The following is a 25,948-nucleotide window of genomic DNA, read 5'->3' on the forward strand; positions in this document are numbered from 1 at the left end:
TTGGACTCTCGGCACCCCAACACCAGGAAAGGGTGGATAGGACGACACGCAGGGCCGCATCAACAGTGGAGAGTCCACAACCCTAGCAGGCCGGAAACCAGCCCCTGGGGACAAACGGCGACACTTACCCACCGGGGAAGCGACGCTCACGTGACTTTGGAGAAGGGCGAGGACAACGACCACAGGCATACCTGAAGCCGTCCCCCGAAGCAGACCAAGAAGAGGATGTCGACCTGGAGAGACGCGCCAAGAGAAGTTACATGCGGCGCTCCCGCCTCGTCTTCCACTGTTGACAGGCCTCACAGGCATTGGCGCCGTGATCCTCCCCCAAACACCACATACAAATGAGGTGCAGGTCCGTCGCCGACATATGTCGCCTACAAAACGTACAAGTTTTGAAGCCCCAAGGCATTCCCACACTGTTCCACCAAAAGAATGGCGAAAAAGGGCCCAGAAACAGGCCCGTAGCAAGGACAGGATTCACGTTGCACGCGGAAAAGGAAAAACTGACGTAGGCGCGGGTCTCATGTGACCTCGCGGACGTCATGTGCGCGGACGACGCTTGGACGAAGTCGCGTGATGTCGTCCTGCCCCGGTGCGCAGGGATGCTGTGGCAAAAAAGTTTCCGGATCTAGTCTCACGCCTGGGGATATTCTACGTGAAGGAATCTGCGGCTAGTAGTTATCGGATACGCACCTATCCCTGGGTCATCAGAACCTTGGAAAAGTCAGATGAAGCCCAGGATATGGCTCAAAAGATACCCTGAGAAACGTATCCCTGGTGAACTCTGGAAACATTAGGAAAGGATGAAGGCCAATATTTAGTTAGATCCATTAGTCAATGACTATGTATGGCACAATGCCACTTCACTGAAGTAGGTACACCCCATAACGATCCTAAAGGGCCCAAGCAACCCAAATGGCCAAGCAGTAAAGCTGAGAATGCAGACCAGACAAGTGCCCAAGAGATTATGCCAGAACTGAGTCCACAAGGACAACTAAGCGAAAGCATAAAATGTAGCACAGGGACACCACAGATGAGTTCCTGAGTAAGACTGCTGGATCTGATTGGTGAAAAAAATCTGCTCTCAAAACATCAGACTCACTGGGCCAATCAGGCGATAACCTGGCTCAGGGCCCTCAAGGGCACCTATACTAGTGTTAAGCCCAAAGTGACAATATAATTGAACGGTACCTTGCCTCAAAAGGCTTGTACATGCCCTGAAGGGACCCGAGACAAACTGGCCTCAAAGAAGGCAAAAAGTTACTCTACAGGGAACCTCAAGTTTAAAGACTGGGTAACAGTGCATGATCGATTTAAAACAAAGGAGCATTTCACCACAATCTGTGCAAGAGATTTACAAAAATACCTGCATATGAAACTGCACTGAGGATCTGGAAGAACATGGAGGGAGGGGGTGAGCCTGAGGGGGACTGCTTCCACATGGGTCTAATGAGAGAGAATGGACGCATCCATAAACAAAAATAAATTTAGCTTGAAATAAAATCAACAAAATTATGTTTTTTCTGTAAACCAGGATATACATTTCTAAATGGTCCCCAGCTAAGCTGGCATTCTGCTTCAGAATACTGTGTGAGAAAATTGACAAACGTCAAAAAGCAAGATTACTGTATACCAGGAAATGTTCTTCAGAATAATGACCGGAGAAAGCAAGAAGATTTGTATTTACGATACCTTTTTTGGAGAAACCATCTTTTCTGCTTCAGGTACATTCATAGAGCGAAAGGCAGGTAAAGTTGTAGTTTTAAAAGTATCATCAGGATGGAGGTCTTGTGCTGTTTCTTTGTTATTTGCAGCCTGGGTCCTCGCAGAATCTTTCATCACATTTTTGGATTCCTGTTAGCACAAAATGTACATTGATTTAGGGTTATCCTCGAAACACTCAATTTGAGTCCACTGCTGTATCACACAAACTAGTTCACCCAGGATGCACATTTGTCAACACTACATAAACTTGTTAACTATTCAGGTTCCTAAAGACGAATAAAGCTTCCTAGATCTTTTTATTGGGTAAAGAACAAGGTACTTATGCGAAGAGAAAGTTATGAAATGCTACTGCTCCAGATCTTTAGCTTGCTAACATTTCTTGCTCTTCAATGTCACCCTTTGAAGCTTTTTAAAAACAGCACAGTTAAGACTACTCCTACATGAAAAGCCACAAGCCCACATCTCCCCTGCCTTGAGGGCCCTACAATGGTTACCGGTTGCCAGAAGATCCACCTTCAAGCTCCTTTGTTTCACCCACAAAGCAATACATGGAACAGGACCACATTTCATCAGGAATAAAATCACCAAATACATTCAATAAAGGAACCTACGCTCAAGATTGGCACTTCGCCTCAAACCCCCACCATACAAGAAAAAGACCATGGGTGGTACGCTTTTCTCTGTTCAAGCAGCCAAACTATGGAATTCATTACCCCCAAACATGAGATCCATGGATAACTATCTTATTTTCAGAAGACTATTCAAGAGTTGGCTCTTTCCTACATAATCAAACTAAATGTACAGCATATCCCTGCATATGTAAACATTTATAATTTGATATGTATCTGGTTATGTGTAGTTCTTTGTACACATGTATAATAACTATGTTTTTTAAAATATATATATTCTTTAGGTCTGCTTAACAAATGTATATTTTACTTATGGCTAAATAAAAATACATATGCTTAACATGCTTATAGGCTCAAATTATAGGTCACTGTATAGTTTTTATATAAGTTATTTGGTTAAATGCTTATGGTCTCGGTTTTATCTACCACAATATGTAATTATATACTATTATATATGTATATATGTATGTATATATGATATATATAGATATATATATAGATATATATATATAGATATAGAGATATAGATATAGATATATAGATATAGATATATAGATAGATATAGATTCTATATATATATATATATATCTATATATATCTATATCTATCTATATATCTATCTATATATCTATCTATATATCTATCTATCTATCTATATATCTATCTATATATCTATCTATATATCTATCTATATATCTATCTATCTATCTATCTATCTATCTATCTATCTATCTATCTATCTATCTATCTATCTATCTATCTATCTATCTATCTATCTATCTATCTATCTATATCTATATATATATATATATATATATATATATATATATATATATATATATATATATATATATATATATAATTTCAAAGGCCCAAAAGCTTCAAGGTCGCACTCAACTGCCAATTACCATTCCGGTTAGTTTACAGGAAAACCAGCTTCTGCATACTGAGTTAAAAGTCTCTTTATTCTTCCCAAACGCGTTTCAAGGCAACAGCCTCTCCTTCAGTGGGCAGCTGAAAACATGTGACACAGCCGTCCGTCACACGCAACGGGTTAAAACAAGCTCTGCTGCATAGACAGACTTGTTGGGATGTTTTCATAGAGTTTTACAGACACATTCAAAGATGGCCCATGAATATGCATGGCATGTGGCATGTGGCATACTGCAAGTGGCAGCATGGACTGGGTGCAGTGCCTTGAATAGTGATGGGCTCTCAGAGAACAAAAAGAAAAAAACAAACAAATAACAATAAATAAAAATAAGTCCACTCAAGAAAAATCAATGGGGCTATTTTTTGGGGCAGAAACGCATGTTGTGCTAAACAAAATGCCATCACTCAGAGAATGGATACAATGGCTCACACGTGCTAACCTCTTGTCCCATTCGTCACATTGTGGTGGGCAGAAGCAAAATATAAGTGACGGAACAGACCAACTGATTAAGAGAGGCTAGCTGAAAGCCCTTACAAGTACATTATATTTCTCATTTCAGTAAAATAGGTGTCTTGATTAATGCCACAACTATCACACACCCCGTAAGCGCTAGCATTACTAGGTTTTTAAATAGTTTTTCTATCCAGTGACAATGTCTTTATGGTTGCATGCTATAAACAGAATTTCACTGGGAGCTCAATCGAACAGTAAGAAATGGTGTAGGCAAAAATCATTACAAAATTGCCCACTTTTGAGCAGCTGACAAATTTAGGTAACAAAATAGTTACATGCCTTCAGTAACACCTTATCTGGTCAAAAACCATTTACATGCAGATTTCTCACCTTACAATAGATACCCAAGCAATACCTACCTAGAGGTGGGTCTGCAAAACAATTTCACTCTAAAAATTCCTGCAGGACCGACCGGGCAAAGTGTCCATTACGATTGACCTGACTGTCCATGTAGTAGTGCTTGGTAAACGTTGACAGGGATGCCAAAGTTGCTGAATGGCATATGTCTGCACTCGAAGTCAGCGCAGTGACACAGCCTTGGCTCTGGCGAAATGAACGCACAAACCTTCAAGGGGGTGGGGGCACTTGCCTCTTGGCCAATTCGTTGCATATTTTAATGCAGAGCACGATCCATCTGGAGATGGTCCCTTTCCGCACGGCCTTCACTTACTTGGTTCAACATACCACATTAAGAGTTAATTGTTCACCCGGGACGGTTTTGTTAGGTGAAAAGTACAACAACAACCCTCTCTTTGAGTCTGACCAGTGGAGTCTCTCCTCTTCCTTAGAAGGAGGAGGCAAGCATAAAAGGTAGGCAAAGTGATGTACTGACCTAAGTGGAACCGGGTGACTATGTTCGGCAAGAAGGATGCTTGAGTCCAAAGGATCAGTTTGTCAGGGAAAAAGGAGCTGTACAGAGGCCAAGAGGACAGTGTTTGTAGCTCACTGACCATCTGGGTACATGCAATTGTCACCAGAAAGGCAGTCTTTATGGTGAGGTGCCTAAGAGGACAAAAGAATGAAGGGGCTCAAATGCAGTGCACATTAAGAAAGCAAGAACCAATTTACGGTCCCATTGGGGAATATTAAAGGGAACTGGGGGAAACTTGTTGTAGGCCTTTAAGGAACCTACTTAAGATAGAGGACTTGAAGAAAGAGGGCTGGTCTGACAACCGTACAAAGGTGAAGATGGAAGATAAAAAAACAAAACTCAAAGCGGCCAATGCAGAGTCCTACTGGGCTAGGTTAAGGATGAAAAACAGAACCTGGGAAAAGGAAGCCAAAGTGGGATCAATCTCTTTTCCAGCAAACCAGGTCACAAATGTATTCCATCAGTCGGCGTATAAGTTCTCGGTGGAGGGATGCTGGGCTGCCACAATAACATTACAGACTTTGTTGGAAGGTCAAAAGATGTCAACTGTCACAGCTCAAGCTACACGCATGAAGGTGAAGCGTTGACAGGTTTGGGTGGAGAACACTTCCCTGCTGCTAAGACAGAAAATCCTCCCCAAAGGGGCAGCCTGATTGGAGGACCGATGGCCAAGTTCAACAACTCAGGATACCAAACACTCCGAGCCCAGTCCGGAGCCAAAAGGATGACTTGGAGCCTGTCGCTCATCTTCTTGAGAACTCTGGGCAGGAGGGGTATGGGAGGAAAGGCATACAGGAGGTCTGAGCTCCACTCCAGACAAAAAGCATCTGAGTGAGAGCCATTTTGGAAACTTAAGCATGCAAAACTGCTGATGTTGCACATATTAAATAGTGGCGATCAGACCTAACCAAGGCTACGCACACTTCTGAGAGAGACCTTGCACCACCTCCGGATTGAGATGCCATTTGTGATCCGCTAGGCATCTTTGGCTGAGTTTGTCCACTCTGGTGTTCAGAGGGACCGCTAGGTGTTGAGCCACCAGGTAAATACCCTGACATTCCAGAAATGTTCTGAGATGCAGGGCATCTTGACAAAGGGTCCATGATCCCACACGCCCTGTTTGTAGCAGTACCACATGGAGGCAGTGTAGTCCATGAACACCTGTACAGGCCGTCCCTTGATGGAGGATAGAAAGGGTTTCAATGCCAGGTGGATCACCTGGAGCTCCAACAGGTCGATGTGGAGTCCGGATTACGCAAGAGATAAGAGGCCTCTGATCTCCAACTCTCCCAGAAGGCTACCACAGCCCAGGAGTGAAGCATCAGTCACCACTGTCAGATCTGGTTGGGGAACGGAGAGGGGTCCAACCCTGACCCAAACGTATGTTAAATACACTGCAGATCTTTTGCAGTGACCTCCGAGATCTGGACCATGTCGGAGAGATTACCCTGATGTTATAACCCACTGGAACTTCAGGTCCCATTGCAGAGCCTGCATATGCCAGCGGGCATGTGTGTCAAGCAGGTCTCAGGAGGCCATGAGGCCCAGCAGCCTCAGTCAATCGCACTGAAATCCAGGATAGAGGCTGAAACATTGGTATCATACCCAAAATTTCCCGGACAAGAGGGGGAGAAGCCCGAAACTGCACTGTGTCCAGAACAACTTCAAAAGAGGGCTTCTAAGAAAGGGTGTGATGTGACTTCAGCTTGACGACAGTAAACCCCAGCGAGTGCAAAAGGTCCGCTGTAGTCTGGAGGTGGGAGATGGCTGCCTGGGACGAACATGCATTCAACAGCCAATCGTTGAGAAAGAAGAAGTCTGGCACCCCTGATCAATGCAGGTGAGCTGCAACCACCACCATCTTGGTGAACACCCAAGGGGCTCTGATAAGGCCAATGTGGAGCACTACAAGCAGAAAGTGCTCGTGCCCTACCATGAACCACAGTTAACGACGGAGGGCAGGCAGGACAGGGATGCAGAAATAAATGTCCTGCAAGCTTAACACCACCCATCCAGTCACTTGGGTACAGGGCAGACAGGAGTTGTGCGAGCATTTTGAATTTCTCCTTTTTTAGGAAGAAATTGAGGGCACAGGTCTAGGCTAGGATGCAAGCATTTTTTCTACGGCTCCCTTGTTTATGTTTATGTTTCTTATATAGCGCCTGAATCGACCCCCAAAGGGGTATCTCCGCGCTTGCCTTGGGAACCCGTCTTGGCTTTTCCCTGTGAGATAGCCCCTACAGGGCATCCCCAAGGTGAAAGCCAGGCATCCCGCCGCGGGGGGGGCGTTGTGGAGATTAAGCAAGCTTAATGCCCAGAGTTGCAGAGTGTGAACCCATGATTAGGTCAGGCACCGAAGCGAGAATTATCGAGTCCATGGACATTTGAGCTCAAGACCCTGCCGCGTCGGGAATTGAACCCTGGTCCCGGGTCTGACCTCTGCTTCGGGTCTGCCTGCTCTAACCAGTGAGCCACACTTCCCCCTTGGCTAAGAGAGCCACCACTTCCTAGCAGAGTAGTCATGAAGGGGTGGTAATAGTCCTTTTAGACAGCCTGGAGAACCCAGCAGTTTCATGTGATCGGCCTACACTGGTGCTAGCCGATCCTGATGCCCACTGATTGCCCATGAGGGTCAAAGGGCAAATTAAATTGGCTTGGGGCCTGTGACTGCCATGGTGGGGGGGTGGGTGGGGGGGGGGGGTAGGGGGAGGGAGGGGAGAATATAGCTGTAGTGGAATGGGCCGACCTCTACCTGCCTGACCCACGGGTTCTGTGGGTGCCACGTCCTCGGCCATGCAGGGGCTGGGAAGCCCTTTCCATGGCCGCAAAAGGTGGACTGGGGTTGATGGGTGGAATGGAAAGGACCAGGCCTTGAAGTGCTGTGGCCACCTTGTCTCAGGAGAGATAGGAGCCATCAAAGGGTATGTCGTTAAGCAAACTTTGGATATCCCCGGAAAAGCCAGTTGTCCTCAGCCAGGTGTGGCGCCGTAAGGCCACCAAAGAAACCGCTCTGCCTAGCGAGTCAGTCGTGTCCAGCTCACATCTGATTGTAAACTTCACTAGGTCTATTCCATCAGCCATAGCTTGGGAGAGTATGGTCAGGGCCTACTCCAGGACTTAGGCAGCACCAGCTTAACCAAGTGCCAAATATAATGGAAATAAAGGACCAAAATGCATGCAGTGTTCACACACCGCAAAGCCAGGCTGGCGAAACAAAAAGTTTCTTACCAACAGTGTTGCACAAGTTACTTGTGTAACAATATATCTGTAAGAGACAGTTATTGATAGATTCCTTACTTTAGAATATCCCCAGGCGTCAGGCTTGATCTGGAAAGTTTTTTTTTTGTTTAGCAGTACTTCTGCGCACCAGCAGGTGGTGTCCTGCGGCTCCGCGTCCGTTACTGGCGTCGTATGCGCAGAGATGACATCACGGAGAGTACTTAGGAGCCACACATGCTCGCTGACGTCAGTTCTGTACACAACTATTACGCGCCGAAACGCAGAGCCATGCCAGACACAGACAACTGGTGCATAAAACTCGGGCCCTAAAAGGGGGTGACCTTAGCCCTATTAATCAGTCCGCAGAACGAGGAGGATGGGCGGGCGGTAAGGAATCTATCACTAACTAATGTGTCTTACAGATATATCGTTACACAAGTAACTTGCGCGTCTGAAAGACACGTTAGTGATAGATTCCTTACCTTAGGATAGATACCCCAGTAATACCAACCCCGGTGGTGGGTATGCAAACAGGATTACACCAGAAAGTCACGGAGCACAGAACGGCCAAAGGAGCAGGCTCTCTGGACCGGACTGTCAAGGCAGTAGTGCGTGGTAAACGTGTGCAGCAAGGCCCACGTAGCTGCCTGATAAATATCCTGCAGGGGGACACTGCGTCCCAAGGCAGTAGAGGCTCCTTCTTGGCCAAGGAATAACATGCTTTGATGCACAGAACGACCCACCGGGAGATGGTCAGTTTGTGCACCGCCTGACCTTTCTTGGCACACACGTAGCCAACAAAGAGTTGATCATCCACCCGGAACTGCTGTGTACGCTGCAGATAAAATGAGAGCACCCGTTTTGGGTCCAGACGGCGGAGCCTTTCCTTCCCTTGAAGGATGCGGAGGCGGAAAGAAGGTGGGCAAAGTGATGGTCTGCTCGATGTGGAAGGGCCTGACAACCTTTGGCAAGAAATGAGGACGGGTCCTGAGAACCACCTTGTCCGGATGAACAGAAAGGAAAGGAGGTTTGGAAGAAAGAGCCTGGAGCTCACTCACTCTCCTGGCAGAGGTGATAGCTACCAAGAAAGCAGTCTTGAGAGTAAGACTACGTAAGGGACAGTTATGAAGAGTCTTAAAGGGAGCGCACATCAGAAAAGTCAAGACAAGATTCAAGTCACACTGAGGCATTATGAAGGGTACTGGTGGAAATGTATGCGTAATGCCTTTAAGAAAACGGGTAACCACTGGGGAATTAAAAAACCAGAATGCTTATCTGGCAGACTTCGGGAGGAAGATCAAAAGGTGTCAACTGTCGCTGCTCAATATACAAGCATGGAGGTGGAGGCTGGACAGGTTCACTGTCCCCTGCTGCTGCGACAGACGATCCTCCCAGAGAGGCAGACAGATCGGTGGATCGATGCTCATACTGAGTAGGTCAGGATACCAAACTCTTCAATCCCAGTCCGGGGCCACAAGGATGACTTTGGCCTGGTCGCGCCTGATCTTCAGCACTCTGGGCAGAAGTGGTATAGGCGGAAAGGTATACAATAGACCGCACCTCCACTCGCGACGAAAAGAGTCTCTGAGCGAGTGCCGTCTTGGAAATTCCAATGCGCAGAACTGATGACACTGCGCATTCTCTTCAGTGACGAATAGATCTAACCAAGGCTCTCCCCACTGCTGAGTGAGACCTTGCGCCCCGTCAGAGTTCAGACACCATTCGTGGTCCATCAAGCACCAGCGGCTGAGTTCGTCCACTCTGGCGTTCAGAGAACCTGCCAGGTGTTGAACCACCAGGGTAATGCCTTGATGTTCCAGCCATGTCCAGAGGCGCAGAGCCTCTTGACAAAGGGTCCTGGACCCAACCCACACTGTCTGTTGCAATACCACATGGCGGTGGTGTTGTCCGTGAACACCTGCACTACACTTCCCTGGACAGAGGGAAGGAATGCCTTCAGTGTAAGCCAGATCGCCTGCAGCTCCGGAAGGTTGATATGGAATCGGGACTCCGCCGGAGACCAAAGGCCTCTGATCTCCGCCTCTCCCATGTGGCCTCCCCATCCCAGTAGGAAAGCATCCGTCACCACTGTGTGCTCCGGTTGGGGAAGGGAGAAGGATGTGCCACTGACTTAATCCCAATTCGTGAACCACCACTGCAACTGTGGTGCAACACCCACCAAGATCTGGACGTGATCCGATAGGTTGCCCTGATGCTGTGCCCACTGGAACTTCAGGTCCCACTGCAGAGCCCGCCAATGCCATCTGGCATGTGTCACTAGCAGGATGCAGGAGGCCATCAGACCCAGAAGGCGGAGGTTCATCCTGACTGAAACCCGGGATAGAGGCTGAAAGAGAGGAATCATAGCCTGAATATCACGGACTCGCGGCTCGTGAGACTCCAAAACAGTGTGGAATCCAGAAACGTTCCAATGAAGGGGAGCTTCTGAGAGGGGCTCAGGTGCGACTTCGGCACATTGATGGAGAACCCCAGCAAGAACAGGAGAGCGGCCGTAGTCTGGAGGCGGGTGATGACTGCTTGGGGCGAGCCCTCTTTTAACAGCCAGTCGTCGAGGTAGGGGAAGACTAACACCTGACCTGTGCAGTTGAGCTGCGACCACCGCCATGACCTTTGTGAATACCTGAGGGGCACTGGTAAGGCCGAAGGGGAGCACGGCAAACTGAAAATGCTCCTGGCCTACTGTGAACTGCAGGTAGCACCGGCAGGACGGGGATGTGGAAATAGGCATCCTGCAAGTCCTATGCCACCATCCAGTCTCCAGGTTCCAGGGCAGCCAGGACCTGAGCCAGAGTTAGCATCTTGAACTTCTCCTTCTGGAGGAAGCGATTGACGTCCCGGAGGTCCAAGATAGTGCGTAGCCCCCTACCCCCCTTGTCCTTCTTGGGGACCAGGAAGTAGAGGGAATAACAACCACTCCCTACTTCCTGACCGGGAACGTGCTCAATGGCCCCCTTGGCCAAGAGTGCTGTGACTTCCTGACGGAGAAGAGCCAAATGATCCCCCGACATGCGGTGGTACCGAGGTGGTATGGCCAGAGGGGAGGACAGAATGGGGAGCTGTGACAGATTATCTGCAGCACCCACTTGTTCAAGGTAATTTCGCACCAGTGGCAGAGGTAGTGCCGGACCCTGCCAACCACTGGTTTGGGGTGCTCCCTGAAGCCTGGATTAGGAAGGCTTAGAGAAGGAAGCAGCGGGGGTGGAGGTGGACTGACCCGCTCGCTGGTTACCAGACCCGCCCTTGCGGAAACCATGGCCGCGGCCACGCTGGTTCTGCACAGGCTTAACGGAGGAGCGTACTTGGGTGCCTTTACCCTCACCACGAAAGGCACTAAACCCAGAAGTGGCAGGGGCCTTCGCAGAAAGACCCAAAGAGTTGGCCGTGGCACGCAAGTCTTTAAAGCGCTCCAGGGCAATGTCCGCCTTGTCGCCAAATAGACGGGAGCCATCAAATGGCATGTCCATGAGCGAGCTCTTGACATCAGGTAAGAACCCAGTGGAACGCAACCAGGAGTGGCGCCGCAACGCCACCGTTGTGGAAATCTCCCTGCCCAACGAATCAGCTGTGTCCAACACACACCTGATGGCAAACTTTGCCGCATCCTTGCCCTCCACAATTGCTTGGGAAAGGACAGTCTGGACCTCCTCAGAGCACTGAGACAGAACTCCTGCCACCGAATCCCACACTGCGTGGGAGTAACAGCCCAATAAGCGGGCGGTATTAACCAATCTCAACTCCAAACTGGCAGAACAACCTCTTGCCACATTGGTCCAGCATCAAGAGTCCTTATCCGGCAGAGCCGAGGGAAAGGCACTCTGCGATGTCGAGGCCTGAATGACCAGGCTCTCAGGCATGGGGTGGGTGGTCAAGAAGGCGGGATCACCCGGGGCCTGACGATGACGCTTAGCGACGTTCTTATCCACCGGTGCCCCCCGAGGCTGGCCACAACCAAGTACCCAAGAGGACTTCAGTAAGGGACTCATTGAAAGGGAGCAGCTGCTCAGACAACGTAGACGCTGTCTGAAGCACCTCCGTAAGAAGGTTGGTCTGAAGGGTGACCGTAGGGAGATCGAGATGGAGAGCCTCCGCGGCGCGCCGCAGCACCATAGTATAAGAAGCGCATTCCTCCGTAGGAGGCGGAGGCGAGGCAAACCCCGGGTCAGAAGACACATCAAGTTCACCCGCATCTTGAAGGTCATCCACCCAATCCTGCTTGGAGTCACACTGCCGCGCAAGGGGGTCCTCAGAGCCATCCCAGTCATCGTCCGGCTCCAGGGTAGAAGGAGCCAGCTGCGGCGGTAGGGCCGGACACGGAGTCAGCGGCACCGGAAGGGGCGCCACCCGGTGCCACGCCGAAGCCGCATTCCAACGTGGATCCCAGGCCGGAACAAAATGGTCCGGGAACCGGGACAGGGATAAACGGTGCGGTGCCTGTGGCGAAGCCAGGGGACGGCGCTTGGGCCGGAGCCAAGGGCGGCGCCGGATATTCATCTACTAAAGCCTGACTGCTCTTTGCTACACTACCAGGACTGAGCAAACAATGTATTATTGTAAATCTAAGGACCATCTTTAGGGTATCATGGTATTACATTCTGAGGCCTAACCAGCATCATCACATTATACTCCGCTTTCCTACATTGGTGTTAAACCAGTGGGATCCTGAACTTGTGTTTTGCAGAACCACTTAGTCATATTTGACTTTTGCATGAGGAAACCATAATTGACATTAAAAGCAAAATAGTTTTTTTTAGAATTTTGTTGGTAACATGTTTAAATTGGAATTTCAAGGCCCTGTGTAAACCCCCATTCCATAAATAAAGTAACAAATATTTAGAAAGTTAGGATAAAGGTTTTAAAGCTTTTTAAAAAGTTACCAAACTGCAGAAAAAAAGTTAGGCTCACTAGACACTGGACAGAATCTGAACTTGTTCGTCATCCCAGCTCTGAAGATCAGTGATCTGAATTTATTAAGAGTTGTGTGCAAAGCAAGGGGCATTGGTTGAACCTAAGTGTGCCCGACAGTACCCTACGTGCTAAAAATCAGCTGACCCGGTTCAGAGTCACTGATTTTTCATGTGTTGCACAGGTTGGTCCCTTGAGGGAGCTAAAGCAGTACAAAACAGTTCCGAATGGCATTTAGACTTTATGCAAGCATCCCCACATTCAGTTGATTTCATCAGTTACGAAATGGTCTCTCTGTGAATTGTTGGGATCTGCATGGTTTGTTTCCCCAGCATTGTATAAGAGCTTGGATGCTGGCTGTCAATTAGTAAAGGAAATGTGACTAGTTTGCCGGCTGCGCAGTCGTTTGTTAAGTAAAAAGATCGAATTCCTGATACGAACTTGCACATGGTGTGTGATCCTGAGCAAATTAGTTATTTATTTAATTTGCTGTGCTATTGCCCGAAATGCTACGTTATGGCCGTTTAAAAGTTCTATTTCCTGTGACTTGTGTGTATTATCGGAAACAGCCTAGCAGCTCCACATTCAACTTTAATTATGAAACAATATTTTCTGAATTCTGCAGTACACAGACGCTCGGAAAGAAGGCAGTTAAGGTGCACCAACCCCCCCCCCCCCCCATCTTACCTCCCATTCATACCACCTCTTGAGTGATTATCTAACTGTGTGCCTGCCACTTTGCTAAGCAGCCATTGTTTCCCGAGTTTTTTTTAAAGAACGCTTTGCTTACTGGGACTCGCAGACCCATACTTTGACCCTAGAACATAGAAGTCCAAGTCCCAGCATGCCGCTACTGTTGACTAAAGCCACACTTGGAAGAATGTGACCCCTCCCAACCAGGGGCTCAACGGCAGGGCTCAAAGGGCTTCGTACACCCCCCCTGTCATGTCTGTCAGCCCAGGCTATTACAGCTTACCGGGCACAGACAGACAGTTTTTGAAACTTATTGCACACATGTCACCTCAGGCCCCACCTCCTCCCTTCACCACTGTGCAAAAGCGCCCGTGGCGCGTTTTAAGTTATGGGATTAAGTCCCCTTGAATCCTGAGGGTCCCTGGGGTCCAACTAGCCCACCAGGTACCTCCAGTAAGCGTCGCTGAGCAGCTGAGAGGTGATAAAAAGGGGTGTGGCCTCTGAAAACCTCTCCGCAACGCAGCTTCCTGGCACATACTGGAGATTCCTGGTGGGCTAGTTGGCCCCCAGGGACCCCAAGTATTCAGGGGGAATAAGTACCCCGTCTTGGGGGGGCGTTTGCAGAGTGCTGCAGGGAGGGGGTGGGGTCTCCGGTGAGATGCCTGTCTTACTTAAAAATATTAAGAAGGGTGGCTGTGTGGCTCCCCTTCCTTTCCTATTTTATTGGCCCTGGGGATCCCATCCCCCAGGGCCTGGCCCCTATTTTTTGTTTTTTTTCCCAAGAAATTGTAAGGGGGCCGCGTGGCCCCCCTCCCGAGGCCATATTCAGCCCCGGGAACCCCATCCACCCTGAGCATGGCCAGTCTTTTAAATTAAATTATTGGTGGGTGGCTGCGTGGCTCCCCTAAGGCCATCCCCCCCAGTGCCGGCCTTTCCATGTTTTTATTTTTTTTATAATGCGGGGGGGGGGGGCTTGCCGTGTGGCCACCCTCCTGGGCCATTTATGGCCCGAGGACACCACCCCCCGGGGCCTGGCTTCTCGTTAGGGACCGTGGAAGGGGGTCCCCAATTCCCCCCCAGTCCTGCCCGCTCTAGGAGTTGGGCCGCGTGACCCTCCCCTCCCAATATCTACATAGCTCGGGTGTCCTTAACAGACCCCCACATTGACATATTAGTGCCCAGGGGGTGGTGACCCCGGGGCTGTGGGGGGGCAGTGTGCCATCACAAATATTTATAGAAAGTCCAGGGGGTCCCCCTGGGTCCCCGCAAATATTTTTTGAGATGCCCCCGAGACTTGGCCCTCCTGGGGGCTAATTAATAATGAAGCGCGGGAGCCCGTGCTTCTGTTTTTTTATTTTCGTGGCCAGATCCGCTGATTCTCCGCGCATCTCGTGATTTAAAAAAAAAAACATTTTTTGGCCATGGGGTCTAAGCAGGCCTAGGGGGTCAATGTGTTTCTACCCTGTCCCCTTTTCTAGTTTTGCGCTTTAGTTTTTCTGTTTTCTTGTGCCTAGGTTCTACTGAGGCACAAGATGGCTGCAAACACTTCCTGGTTTGAAGTGTTGACAGCCAATTAGAGTGAAGCTTGTGATCGGCTGGGTGTGCAGATCCACCGCGCCTCTATATAGCAAAACTTATTTTTGGATTTTCTCAGCAACTACTGAACGGATTTACACCATTTAAGAAAAAGAGTCCTTTCTAAAGCAAGGACTACTTTTATGCCAAATTTGGTGTAATTCCGTTCAGCAGTTCGAGCTGTAGCCATGTCTAAAGTTTCCTATGAGAAATGCATTTTTCGCCTGTTTCTTGAATTTCTTAGTAACTACTGAGTGGATTTACACCATTTAACAAAAAGTTCTTTCTAAAACAAGGGCTAACTTTTTGCAAAATTTGGTGTAATTCTGTTCATCAGTTCGGGCTGTAGTAGAGTCTAAAGTTTCCTATGGGAATTAACGAACAAGTTACTTACCTTCGGTAACGATATATCTGTAAGAAACATTAGTTAGTGTTAGATTCCTTACCTTAGAATATCCCCAGGCGTCAGTCTGGATCCGGAAACTTTTGCGTAGCAGTACCCCTGCGCGTCGGTAGGCGTCGTCTGCAGGCGTCCCCTGCGGCTCCGCGTCCGTCGTCGGCGTCGTGCGCCGTGATGACGTCGCTGGAGTACATAGACGCCGCCTCCGCGCGCTGACGTCAGTTCTTTGCACACAGCATTTCCGCGCCAGGAGACGCAGAGCCATGAGAGAACCAACACTGGTGCCATGTAAAAACTAGGGCCCTGAAAGGGATGACCTTAACCCTAGGTATCAGTTCGCAGAACGGGGAGGATGGGTGGGTTCGGTAAGGAATCTAACACTAACTAATGTTTCTTACAGATATATCGTTACCGAAGGTAAGTAACTTGTTCATCTGAAAGAAACACGTTAGTGTTAGATTCCTTACCTTAGAATACATACCCCAGCAATACCAACCCCGGTGGTGGGTCTGCGAACCAATACAAACTACACCAGAAAGTCCTGGAGGACAGAACGGCCAAAGAAGCCATCCCTCCGGACTTGGCTGTCCAGGCAGTAGTGCCTCGCAAAGGTGTGCAGCGAGGCCCACGTAGCCGCTTGGCAAATGTCCTGCAAGGGGACTCCCCGGCCCAGGGCAGTGGTAGCCGCCGTGGCCCGAGTGGAATGGGCCCTCAGCCCAACAGGAGGCTCCTTCCGAGCCAAAGAGTAGCACGCTTTGATGCAGAGGACGACCCATCGAGAGATGGTTCGTTTACAGACCGCCCGTCCCTTCTTCGCACCCACGTAGCCAACAAACAGTTGGTCATCCACCCGGAACTGGCGTGTGCGATCCATGTAAAATGAAAGCGCACGTTTTGGGTCCAGACGATGGAGCCGCTCTTCATCCTTTGAAGGATGCGGAGGCGGGAAGAAGGAAGGGAGGGTGATGGACTGCCCGATGTGAAAGGCCGAAACAACCTTGGGCAGGAAAGAAGGTCTAGTCCTCAGAACCACCTTATCAGGATGAATGGACAGGAAAGGAGGTTGGACAGAAAGAGCCTGGAGCTCACTCACTCTCCTGGCAGAGGTGATGGCAACCAGGAAAGCCGTCTTTAAAGTCAGGAGACGGAGAGGACAAGAATGAAGGGGCTCAAAGGGAGCACACATTAGAAAGGTTAGAACCAGGTTCAAATCCCACTGAGGCATCACAAACGGAACAGGTGGAAACATGTGAGTGATGCCTTTCAAGAATCGAGTTACAATCGGGGATTTGAACAAAGAAGGCTGATCAGGAAGCCTCAAAAAGGCTGAAAGGGCAGAAAGGTAGCCCTTGATAGTGCCCAGAGCAGAGCCCTGCTGGGCAAGAGAAAGAAGAAACAGAAGAACCTCCGAAAGAGGGGCAGAAAGAGGATCCACAGCCTTTGCTGTGCACCATGCCACAAATCTGTTCCACCGACAGGCGTATACCGACTTAGTGGAGGGACGCCTGGCTGCCAGAATAACATCACAGACTTCAGGAGGCAAGTCAAATGGCCTCAACTGCCGCCGCTCAATCTCCAAGCATGGAGGTGGAGACTGGACAGGTTCGGGTGGAAGACCGTCCCCTGCTGCTGCGACAGAAGGTCCTCCTGAAGGGGCAGGCGGATCGGGGGACCGACTGACATGTTGAGTAGCTCGGGATACCAGTATCTTCGAGCCCAGTCCGGAGCCACAAGGATAACTTGGGCCCGGTCGCGCCTGATCTTCTTCAGCACTCTGGGCAGAAGTGGTATAGGCGGAAAGGCGTATAACAGACCGCAACTCCACTCGCGCCGAAAGGCGTCGCCGTGCGAGTGCCGTCTTGGAAACTCCAACGCGCAGAACTGATGACATTGCGCGTTCTCTTCGGTGGCGAATAGATCTAACCAAGGCTCTCCCCATTGCAGAAAGATGCCTTGCGCCACGTCCGAGTTCAGACGCCATTCGTGATCCATCGAGCACCGACGGCTGAGTTCGTCCGCCCTGGCGTTCAGAGAACCTGCCAGGTGTTGAACCGTCATAGTCACGCCCTGACGTTCCAGCCATTGCCAGAGGCGCAGAGCCTCCTGGCAAAGGGTCCACGACCCCACACCGCCCTGTTTGTTGCAGTACCACATGGCGGTGGTGTTGTCGGTGAACACCTGCACCACACTCCCGTTGACAAAGGGGAGGAATGCCTTCAGTGCCAGACGAATCGCCCGCAGCTCCAATAGGTTGATATGGAGCCGGGACTCCGCCGGAGACCAGATGCCTCTGATCTCTGCCTCTCCCAAGTGGCCACCCCAGCCCTGGAGGGACGCGTCCGTCACGACAACGTGCTCCGGTTGGGGAAGGGAGAGGGACTTGCCCCTGACCCAATCGCGGTCCGTAAGCCACCACTGCAGTTGTCTCGCAGAGCCCTCCGAGATCAAGACGTGGTCGGACAAGTTGCCCTGATGCTGGGCCCACTGAAACTTCAGGTCCCACTGCAGAGCCCGCATCCGCCACCGAGCGTGATGCACCAGAAGGATGCAGGAAGCCATCAGTCCCAGCAGCCGCAGCGTCAACCTGACCGAAACCCGGGATAGCGGCTGAAAGATGGGAATCAAAGCCTGAATATCCCGAACCCGCCGTTCCGGAGGATAAACCCGAAACTGCGCCGAGTCCAGAACCGCTCCGATGAAGAGGAGCTTTTGAGAGGGACACAGGTGTGATTTCGGCACATTGATGGAGAACCCCAGGTCGTGCAAGAGGTCTGCCGTCATCTGAAGGTGGTGGACGACTGTCTGGGGCGAGCCCGCCTTCAACAACCAGTCGTCTAGGTAGGGGAAGACTGAAACCCCCAACCTGCGCAGATGGGCTGCAACCACCGCCATCACCTTTGTGAACACCCGTGGGGCGCTGGTAAGGCCGAAGGGGAGCACGATAAACTGAAAATGCTCCTGGCCTACCGTGAACCGCAGGTAACGCCGGTGGGCCGGCAGGACGGGGATGTGAAAATAGGCGTCCTGCAAGTCCAACGCTACCATCCAGTCTTGTGGGTCTAGAGCAGCCAAGACCTGAGCTAACGTCAACATCTTGAACTTCTCCTTCCGGAGGAAGCCGTTGACGTTCCTTAGATCCAAGATAGGACGTAGGCCCCCCTTGTCCTTCTTGGGCACCAGAAAGTAGTGGGAATAACAACCACGCCCTACTTCTGGCCCAGGAACGCGCTCGATGGCCCCCTTGGCCAAGAGGGCCGTAACTTCCTCCTGCAGAAGTGTCAAGTGGTCCCCCGACACACGGTGGTTCTGCGGTGGCATGGCTGGAGGAGAGGTCTCGAAGGGGAGGGAGTAGCCCCTTCGGACGATTTGCAGCACCCACCTGTCCGAAGTGATCGTGCGCCAGTGAGCGTGGTGATGGCGAACCCTGCCACCCACTGGCGTCACATGGGGCCGAAAGCACGGACTAGGAGGATTTTGGGGTAGATGCTGCGGGGGAGGGTGTGGTCTGACCCCGCCGTTGTCCCCGACCGCCACCACGGCGGTTTCCACGGCCGCCACCGCGTTGGAAAGATTGTTGCGGCGCGTGGCTGGCAGCACGTGTGGGGGCGCCCCTTCCTTGGCCACGAAAGGGACGAAACGAACCCGGTTGCTGACGCTGGGTCGAGAGACCCAAGGACTTGGCCGTGACCCTGGAGTCCTTGAAGCGTTCCAGCGCGTGGTCCGCTTTGTCACCGAACAGGTGACAGCCATCAAACGGCATGTCCATCAGGGTATTCTGGACATCAGCCGAAAAATTGGCGGATCTCAGCCAGGCGTGGCGACGAATCGCCACCGTCGTAGACATAGCTCTGCCCAGCGAGTCGGTCGTATCAAGACCACACCGAATTGAATATTTCGCTGCATCTCGGCCCTCAGCCACAGCCTGACCGAGCTTTGCCCGCACCTCCATGGGGCATTCTGGCAGCAGCTCCGCGACCGTATCCCACACAGAGTGGGTGTAGCGGCCCAAGAGGCAGGCGGTGTTGCAAGACCGCAGGCCCAAACTAATGGACGAGAAGACCTTTTTGCCAAACTGGTCATACCTCTTGGATTCCCGGTCGGGCGGGGCCGACGGGAACGCGGACTGGGAGGTCGAGGCCTGGATCACCAGACTCTCAGGAGTGGGGTGGGTAGACAGGTACTTGGGGTCGTCCGGACAAGGACGGTGGCGCCTGGCCACGTTCCGATCAACAGGCGCACCTGAAGCGGGCCTGGACCACGTGCCCAACAGAACGTCAGACAAGGCTTCATTAAACGGCAGCAGTGGCTCCAGTGGGCATGACTGCGGTTTGAAGACCTCGGTGAGGATATTAGGCCTCACGGCCGCGACGGGGAGCTCAAGGTGTAAGGCCTTGGCAGCCCTCATCAGCACCACAGAATAGGCAGCTCCCTCCACCGATGCCACGGTTGGAGGAGAGATCAAACCAGGGTTAGGAGAGTCGTCCAAACCACTGGCATCCCCCGAGTCACCTGTCCAGTCCGGGTCATACTGGCACTCGCGAGCCAGAGGGTCCTCGGACCCCTCCCAACCTTCACCGTACTCCTCATCCTCTCCGTATTCGGAGTCAATGATGAAGACCGGCTCCTCGGGGTTCATGGGCCCCATCGGCGCCGGGACCGGCGTCGTGCGACGCCCGTCCGGCGCCGCGTCCGGCGTCGGAGAAGGTAAGGGGACGGCGCCGCCCGGAGCCGGCGTCGGAACCCCACCGCCGGCCGGAACCGGCAGTGGAGAACCGGCGCCGCGCGGGGGCGGCGTCGGGGGCAACCCCGATGGCAACGGCGCCGGGGAGGCCGGAAGACCAGCCGGCGCCGATCCCGAAGGTCCCTGCGGCGCCGGGGCCGGAGCACCCGACGGCGCCGAGGCAGGGACACCCGAACCGCCAGGGCCCCCAGACGGTAGCACTGGGCCCGAAGGCGCCGTAGGCCCCGTCGGAGAAGCGAGCGCCCTCATGGCCATGAGGAACGCCTCGATCTCCTCAGGCGTCGCGCCATGCCCAGGGACCGGAGGGTATGAGGCAGGCCGCGCCGGCGACTCTCGCGGAGCCGCGGGGTTGGGGTCACCCGAGCCCCCGGCCGCGTCGCGCGGAGTCGGGGGTACGATGACGACGCCCCGACTTCTTGTGCTTCTTACCTGACGAGCCTGACGAGTGGTGTCGACTTCCGGAGCGCCCGGCGCGGCTCCGCGACCGCTCCCTCGAACGCTCTCTCGACCTCCGGCCGGACCGGGACCGCTCCCGGTCCCGACGTGGGGCCGACACCCGGAGCTCCAGTAGCTTGCGGGACCGCTCCCGCCTAGCCTTGTTGGTAAGGGCCCGGCAGTCGACGCAGGAGTCCACGTCGTGGTCAGGGCCCAGACACCGGAGGCAGAGGCGGTGATGGTCTGTGACCGACATCGTGCGCTCACAGTCATCGCAATTCTTAAACCCAGGCATCCTATCAGGCACCGTAGAGGAAAAAACAATTGAAAAACTTGGTCAAAGACCGGAGTACTGCTCTTCAGATCTGCGTCCACTGGCGCGGAAAAAAGAAGAACTGACGTCAGCGCGCGGAGGCGGCGTCTATGTACTCCAGCGACGTCATCACGGCGCACGACGCCGACGACGGACGCGGAGCCGCAGGGGACGCCTGCAGACGACGCCTACCGACGCGCAGGGGTACTGCTACGCAAAGGTTTCCGGATCCAGACTGACGCCTGGGGATATTCTAAGGTAAGGAATCTAACACTAACGTGTTTCTTTCAGATATTACAAAACATGAAAAAAACACGTTTTGGGGACCCTCCCTTTTTTCTTGCCCCCGATTGCTGAATCACCCCGGAATTTTCAACATAGGAGCTGACCGGAGCGGGCTATAAGTTTTGAAAATTTTGCGAAGATTCGTGAACCAGCGCCAAAGTTATTGGGAAAAGAATGTTACGATTTCCCAATGGATAATGGGTCCTAACTAGAGCTACCAACTGGCGACCGCCAGTAGTGTGTATATATAAAGAAAGAATACGGAGGTATTCGAAATGCGCCTGACAAAATTTTAAAAATAAAAGACCTGCATTTCCACGAAAATTGGAGTCTGTATTTCGTTCCTTTGGCTGTGTTCCGGCTGGGCACTGCAGAGGGGATTCGGAGATATATATAATATATATATATATATATATATATATATATATATACATATATATATGTATATACATACATATATATATACATATATATATACATACATATATACATACATACATATATACATACATATATACATACATACATATATATATACATACATATATATATACATACATATATATACACACACAATATATATATATATATATATACACACACACTATATATATATATATATATATATATATATATATATATAACGAGGAGTCGACCCAAAAAGTGCTGGTGCAAGCGGTGTTTATTCAAATAGAGCCAGCGTTGCCGCCATTATATATATATTCACTGAAAAAACCATAGGTTTCACACCAGTTCTAGTTAGCTGGAAATTTTACTGACATAAAACCAATGAAATTCCACGTTATAGTTAGTTGGACTCACTATAACTTGCGCGTGTAATGCACTGCTGATGACATCACATATTACATCACTCATGACATGGTCAGTGACATCACTGATGACACCATCCAATGAATGTGTGTCTTTCTGAAAAATATATATGTTTTATATATGTATTTGTAAAGGACGATGGAAGAATAAATGGTTAAATAAGTGTGTAAATGGATGTTTGTTTTTAAAAGAATTGATTGGTTAACTGCCTTATTAAGTGTATCTTAGTGAATACATATATTAGCGAATATGTTTAAATATTTAAATATATGTATCAGTGTTTCACTTTGTGTATAAGTGGCTGCATGGTTTGGTGAGTTGCTACATGTGTGTGCATATGGGTTATTAGATTTTTTTTAGTATCAGTATGAGTGTCTGTATGGTTTGGTGGGGATGTTACTTTGCAGATAGATGCATCAATGACTGACTCACTGTTTGTATGTTTTTTGAAGACAGCATATGAGCAGGACTGTATGGGTGGATGAGTGTGTATATGTGTGTGTTAGTGAGTGAATACCTGCCTCACTAGTGTCTTTATCAGTAACGACATATGTTTTAATGTAGTATATGTGAGTATTGATATATATAAGTCAGTTTATGTGAGAGTGAGGGATTGAAAGAGTTTCTGTTTAAATAAGTATGTGTTTCTATAAGTGATTGTTTAAGAGAGTAAGTATGCGTAAGTTTCCTTAGAAGTAAGGTGGTAGTGTGTGTATATCTGTATATGTAAATAAATGGATGTTTATTCGTTTATTTGCATGTGTAAGTATGTGTGCGAGTAACCTTTTGATGACTGTCGGTGTGTAACAGGATGTATAGGTGTATCACTACATATGATGAGTGAGTATATGTGTGAGTGACTATATAGAACTGTTGGTGTATGAGTGGATGTGTATATAGATGGTGGAATTACTGAATTGGTTATTGTAACTGGTATTGGTATATCCACTTTTTTGAAAATGTTAATTTCTATTTTTGAATATGTGTTTCAAGGGTTACTTTACAGTGAAAGGAGGTCTGTCACTTTGTCACAAGGATAGTGTCATGAGTGATGTCACTGACCATGTCATGAGTGATGTAATATGTGATGTCATCAGCAGTGCATTACACGCGCAAGTTATAGTGAGTCCAACTAACTATAACGTGGAATTTCATTGGTTTTATGTCAGTAAAATTTCCAGCTAACTATAACTGGTGTGAAACCTATGGTTTTTTCAGTGAATTTATTAGTTTTTTTTAATGCTAATTCCTAACTATAACTGGTGTGAAACCTATGGTTTTTTCAGTGAATTTCATAGGTTTTTTAAATGCTAATTCCTAACTATAAGTCTCAGTTTATAAGTAAGACTGTTAGCGCTCTAGTTGTTCTTTAGAACACTCTGGGACATTCTGTCATTAGGCTATAGTTGGGCTACATCTGGCTGATATTTGGGCTACATTTGTTTTTTTTTGTCTCTGGTGGCCATCTTTGGACTACATTGGGCTACATTTGGGCTCTAACATATATATAGCCCAATGTAGCCCAATATATATTTTTTCAAAGTTAATTTTCGTAAAAACCACTGGAGCATATATCTTTAGACATAGCAAAGGCACATCGGGCTACCAGTTTCTACAATTTAGCCCATTTTTTTGTTTGTATATATATTTTTTTTTTCTCGGAGCGCTCCCGGTGCGCGCCCCGGTGCGCGCCCCGGTGAGCGCCCCGGAAAGCGTAGTATTACGAAGCGCCCCAGGGCGCGTACCGGGGAGCGTCCCGTTAGCGCCCATATCGCGAACGAAAACGTGATCGTGACGTATCGCGTAGCCGCGTCCGCGTGACACGCACGGCGTAAGCGCACCCGTAAGTACTCGAGCGAATACGATTGCGCAACGTAAACATCCGACGCTCTTACGCGACACGACCCGGGGGCGCGTAGCGTAAGCGCGTTGGGTCATGTGACCTGAAAATAACACTTCTCATTGGTTCAGGACAGTTTTTTTTTCCAAATGATGAAAGACCCCACCTTTTTTCCTTATTCTGAATTTGTCCTTTGACTTAGGAAGACCTGTTTGTACCTCTCTGTACCTTTTTGATCTTTATAATGGCTTCAGTAGCAGCAGCACCTGGTGCATCTGCCCCACCACCACCACCACAACCACCAAGAGGACCAGCTCAAGATTACATTGGTGGTCAACAAGAGGAGGAAGAGGAAGAGGAGGATGGTGGAAGATGGCTGCCTGAACAAAATACCCCATACAAGCCCAAGTCACACATTGTATGGGAGTTTTTTTCACTCCCAGAGGGCAAGAAAAAAGTGAATGCGGCCAAGGTAACTTGCCTAATCTGTAAGGAACAACTCTCAAGGGGCAATCCAAACAAAAAATATTCCTTTGGTAACAATACCATGATTCGACATATGACCCGTAAGCACCCTAACAACTATTCTCGTGAAGAGCTCAGGGAACTGGCCAGTAACCTCCCCCAGTCTTCAAGGACCACCTCCCAAAGAAACGAACCCACTTCATCGGGACCAGAAACATCAGAGATGATGCCTTGTATTCAGCCACGATTTGCTGATTTTAAAATCACTTGTACTGCATGTGGCAAGCTTATCGCCTATGGTGAAAAGAGCGTAAAGTTCATCGTCCTTGCAGGTGACAATCACAAGTGCCCCAAAAAGAAGTAATTTTTTGGGTTTTTTGTTTTTTTGCTCCAGTTGAGCCAGTTTCAATTCCCTTTTTTTTGTTTCTCCCCCTAAAAAAATACAAAAAAAATATAAAACAACAAAAAGGAGAAAAAAAAAGTTCTTTTTGAAACTACCTCCAATTTCTAAAAAAATGCTTCATTTTTTAAAAACTCAGTCATTCTTTTTTCCCTCATAGTACGCTCCCCGGTCCGCTCCCCAGTGCGCGTACCGGGCGCTCCCCCCGCGCAAAACGAAAAAAACATTTGTTTTAAATGCCCTGCGGGGCCCTTTTATAGCCCCCACATCAAACCTAGGGGTCAGAGGGGGTCTATCCCTGACGCCTTATGGTCATTTCCCCCTTTGTTTTAGCCACCTCTTGTGTCTCGATTTTACCGAGACACAAGATGGCGGCCGCTCCGGACTGTTTCGAATGTTTACAGACACCCAAGAGCCAATCAGCTCTCCGTGCGCACCTCGCGTGGCGCGCCCGGGGCGCGTACCGGGGCGCTGCTATCGATATATATATTTTTTTGAACCTAAATTACTCAAAAACCACTGGAGCACACATCATGAGACATAGCAAAGGGACATTGGGCTACCAGACCCTACAATTTTGCCAAGTTTGGTGGAAATCCATTCAGCCGTTCGTGAGATTTAACATTGAAAAAAATCCTAACTATAACTACCTACTGGCGACCGCCAGTAGGTAATATATATATATATATATATATATATATATATATATATATATATATATTCACAGAAAAAACCATAGGTTATAGTGGATATATAGTTAGGAATTTGCATTTACAAAACCTTGAAAATTCAATGAAAAAACCATAGGTTATAGGCCATATATAGTTAGGAATTAGCATTTACAAAACCTTATTTTACTCGCATAAAACCATTGAAATTCCATATATAGTTAGCTAACTATAAGCGCTAACTATATATCGCGCACACGCAATCCACTGCTGATGATGTCACATATTACATCATTCATGACATGGTCAGTGACATCACTGATGACATCACTGATCACAACATCCAGTGATTGTATGTGTCTGTAAAGTTTAAATATGTTTCACATATTGAAGAATGAGTGGATGTATAAGTGTCTGAATGAAGAATTTAGTAGGTGCATGACTGACTGTATGAGTGAGTGATTAAATGTGTCTCACTGAGTACA

General features: G+C 49.3%; 1 protein-coding gene across 1 annotated transcript in view; it reads right to left on the minus strand.

Annotated features, from left to right (window-relative positions):
• KIF20B (kinesin family member 20B) overlaps positions 1 to 25,948 on the minus strand; it is an 870,233-nt gene that overhangs the window by 181,936 nt on the left and 662,349 nt on the right. Inside the window, exon 28 of the mRNA XM_086921981.1 lies at positions 1,696 to 1,857. Coding sequence (XP_086778107.1) covers positions 1,696 to 1,857 — 162 coding nt within the window. The remainder of the gene's footprint in view (positions 1 to 1,695; positions 1,858 to 25,948) is intronic.

Source organism: Lissotriton vulgaris, chromosome 5 (genome assembly GCF_964263255.1).
Source record: "Lissotriton vulgaris chromosome 5, aLisVul1.2, whole genome shotgun sequence".
Classification (NCBI taxonomy): domain Eukaryota; kingdom Metazoa; phylum Chordata; class Amphibia; order Caudata; family Salamandridae; genus Lissotriton; species Lissotriton vulgaris.